This window comes from Poecilia formosa, unplaced genomic scaffold, assembly GCF_000485575.1.
Source record: "Poecilia formosa unplaced genomic scaffold, Poecilia_formosa-5.1.2 Scaffold584, whole genome shotgun sequence".
NCBI classification, from domain to species: Eukaryota; Metazoa; Chordata; class Actinopteri; order Cyprinodontiformes; family Poeciliidae; genus Poecilia; species Poecilia formosa.
In genome coordinates, this window is record NW_006800523.1 from 154471 (window position 1) to 158717 (window position 4247).

The 4247-nt window shown below is 34.1% G+C and overlaps 1 protein-coding gene across 1 annotated transcript in view; it reads right to left on the minus strand.

Annotated features, from left to right (window-relative positions):
* The window catches only part of fbl (fibrillarin), a 20353-nt gene extending 16654 nt beyond the window's left edge, over positions 1–3699 (minus strand). Inside the window, exon 1 of the mRNA XM_007541052.2 lies at positions 3562–3699. Within this exon, the coding sequence (XP_007541114.1) occupies positions 3562–3571 (10 nt within the window). The 5' untranslated portion in view covers positions 3572–3699. The remainder of the gene's footprint in view (positions 1–3561) is intronic.
* Positions 3700–4247: the final 548 nt, after the last annotated feature.

The window sequence follows — 4247 nt, forward strand, 5'->3', positions numbered from 1 at the left end:
TAACTGTTAGGGAAGCACAACAATGGAAAGACTTCACGAATATTGATATCCGATAGTAACACCAGTGCTATGCCAGATTTACCAATATTTTATTTTATAAATTTTTTTATCCAAGTACTTGATTACTAAAATATTTGTTTACAACAGCCCTGGTTAACACACAAACATCCTTCTCACCAATAAGAACGTTGATTCATCATTGATTTAACTACTGATATCAATAGTTGAACAGTTTTATTAAAATTCATCATTAAAATATGTAAAAGTATTCACTGATCCAAGTCAATGTACAGTGAATGAAGCCAGTTTATCCCGACACCCATAAACATTCCATCATTTCACACGGTTGTATACAGACTCAGTTTTCTACCTTTGTCCAAATTTCCCAAATGTTTTTTTAAAGACAAGTTCTAATGAGATAAAGACGCAGCAACTCTGCCTAAGTAGACAAAGCATTTGATGGGTGATTCTTTTTTTGCGGCAACATTTTGGCTTCAGGACATTTGAAAAAAAAGTATTAATGTTTTAAGTTTTAAATATTGTGTTACCACACAGACATGTTTAACAATAAGAAATTAATAATGGGCAAGCTCAGGATTGGATAAATTAATAATTACAGGTGTTTTTTTTCACCATTGTCTCTGAATGTGTTCCACCCTGTTAGGAACATTTACATATAGACCACAAATAGTTAAACATTTAAATTTTGAAAAATAATGACTTTTTCTTAAAAAGAGTGTGTTCCTTTTACAATATAATATGATTTATTTTTGAAATTGTAACACATCATGTAGTTACGAATCATTTATGTCTGTATTGTAAAGGAAAAAAAATGTTTTTTTACTCATTATTACTGTCAGCATTGAAAATATTGGTAATTTTAAAAAATTATATCAATATGTGCATTTATTGGTCTTCAATTCCCAACATGGCACAGAAAAATTCACAGTTATTAATGTTTCTGTAACAATATTTAATAAAAATATGTGTGGAATGGGACATCACATGGTGATGGGACAATTCCCATAACAGGGTGGAAATTCAATGTCTTTGATTCTAAAATCTGACAATTTTCATCATTGGTTGCAGGATTGCCTCCTTCAAGTCAAAGTATAGGCAGAGTATTTGTCCTGGCTCTATTTGGGAAAACAGGTGACATCCCTGTAGTGGATTTTCCCATGACAGGTACTCATTGTTCCCCTCACAGGAGTCAATGGGGGCAACTAGTGAAATGAAAACAGACAAATGGCAAAGACATCTGATAATACCTCAGACTACTCTGCAACTCTATTCCATCATCTGACATTTTTTATTTTACTTAAAATGATGACTTTTCACCCTAATTTTCACCCATAACAGGGTGAAACTTTTCTAACTAATCTACCTGTAGCTCTTTATGTGGTGAACATTTAGCTAGCTAACCTTCAACAGAATAACAAACCTTTAATGACTAAATCTAATATAATGTTTTTTTAAATTCTACTGAATAAACATTTTTCACAATCCATCCTAACAGGGTGAAACTTTAAGCTTTACTCATCCAGGTTTAACATATTTAAGATAAGAAAAAGTACAGAGATGGTGACAGTTGAAGCTTACTTTGTTTTCATGGTTGAATTCACGTCAAAACCTTTGATGTCACTTCCTTTAAATGGTTTTTATGGAATTTTAGACTTTTTGAAGGCAACAAGGAAACATCCTAACAGGGTGGAAAGTTAGTACTGGGACATGTATGAGGAAAATATCAAATAAGAAAAATAGTTTCAACAGATTCAATTGCATATTAAAATAATGTTTAGTCCAATCAACTTATTGAAGAAAAACATAAAATTATATATATTTTATAGTTTAAACTTCATGAGGAAGTCTATTACATTGCACTGGGGACACAATGAAATTGAGCATGTCGGTCACCAAAAAGGAGTGTAAAGAACAAAAATAATATTTAAAAGGCATTTCATTTATATTTGAATAATGGCAAACATATAAATATATAATTAAAATACTTTGTTGTAAATATTTGGCACATTTTACAAAAAATTATTGTAAGCAAAACATGGGGACATGGAATGTTGCCGCAAAAAAAGAATCACCCTGATATGACGCAATTTGAAGCATTATGGCACTACAAAATAATCAAGCAAAAAACAGCATGAGGCGAGTGCGATACTTCCTCCATGGGCTGAAACACCGCTCCACTAACAACCCTAACAAAAACTGTTTAAGCAGCCCAACACCCCTTAGAGAGGGTGTAAAATAAGATAAAAGCAGAACTCGTACCACGATCTTTGCTAACTTGGTGTAACTCTTAAGGTCAGCTAAGAGGAACCCAGCCCTGGACGGTGAATGTCACTCCATCTCTTCCATTTGTATGAATTGTAACATCTGATCATTTTCAGCAAATCTCATTATTTCTCAAACAAATGACACTGAGGGGTTTTGATCGGGTTCCGGAACCGGTAACCGGACCTGGGTGGTGCAGAGAGGGGAAAATGGGTGAACTACAACATTATGAAAACAAGGGTTTATTTGTAGGATTTCTTAAAATAAGGTATTTGTTTTAAATATAATACAGCAATGAACCATTTAATTTCATGAGATTTTTAAGCTACCAATGTATTTGTCTCAAAATATTTTAAAACCCCTTTACTGCTACAATGACACAGATGTCCTCATAAACCCATTTACATCACAGTAAAGGGGCTAAACAAGCTGTTTTTTCTTTTGTTTTGTTTTTTATTATTATTATTTTACTTCCAGCAAAAAAATAGCTGGAAGGAGTAAAGTCTTAGAAAGTGTAACAAGCTGTGAGAAAAATGCCTCGTTGTTAGGCTTTCTAATCAAACATTTCCTTTCTTCTTTACAGTCTTCATTTCTTAACACTTTAACTTAATATTCAAGAACCTGGCAGTGGAAGTTTCTGTGAAGTAATTTGTTTTATCCATTTTATTTGGGACAAAATTCCCCTTTGTAAACACTTGTCACAATGTACAGAATTCTGATGTTAGAAAATCTAAAAACATTTTAGTTTACTTAAACATTAATCAAAAGTCACGCATCTTAACTCAGCTATTTCTTAGCTAAAATATTTTTGTTCCAACACTGAACACAGTTTCGTTGAGAAAACAGTCTAGGTTAATGCTAGCCACGTGTTAATGCTAGCTTACTTTGAGCCCTGGTCTCTCAGCTCTCTGTGCTCGTCCATCTCTACCAGAACAAAGCAGACCGTGACGCTTCACAGGATCTTCCTGCTGTTTCTCTGCTTCTACAGCACGTGCTTAGCAAGACGACGAGGTTCCAGCTCGAATTAAGCGCTGTAATTTACCAATGAAACTTTACTAATGAATACAACTTTATGCATTCATTACATCACAGCGTGTATCTAATAACCCTATATCTGGTAGCACCTTATTTTCACCTAGAGTGATTCCCATTATTTTTTAAAAAGGACTGCGATGGAGATGAAGGCCAATTTCTTTTCTGAACCTCTGAACCCAGAGCAAGACATTAAAGACACCATGAAACGGGACCTAAACCCCGTCACACGCGATGTTACTATACCTGGTCTCATGTTAGTTGAAGATTAGCGATGAAACAACAACCCGAAAACTTGTGCGGCGCTTTTCCTACAGCGACTCCAAATCTGCGTTTCACCACACACAGTGAACACGTGTGGATGTACCGCACATGCGCAGAGAGGCTTCTTCTTCTTCGTTGTCCTTTCTTTTTTTCTGTTTTCATCAGTTACCAAATAGAATGTACTGCCACCTCCTGGGCTGGAGGATGAAAATGTAGACAAACAGATTTACCTTCTCCGCAGTCAGTCAAAGAACCTACCAGCCAGCTTATTTCGTTGTATCTGGAAGTACTTAAATTGTCCTCTGGGCTAGTTTACCGCAGGTAAAATAGGAAAATCGCCCATGTTTGCCCTGATTTAGGATTCATTTTCCTATTCCTTTTCCAGACGTTTGTCCCCTTTCAGGCAGGTAGATTCCAGGTTCTCATAGGGTCACGTAATCTAATGACTTATTAAATTTTCTCTTTTCTTTATTTGAACTAAATAATGCTCTTAGGAATTAAAAATAAACTCCCCAAGAAAATATAATTTTTATTATATTATGATTAATAAGCTTAGTAATTGATCTAAAAATATTTTTACTGGAATGCTATAATAAGATCTGGGAAGTTTATTATTATTATTATTATTATTATTTTATTTATTTATTTTTTTATTTTTTTACCTACGG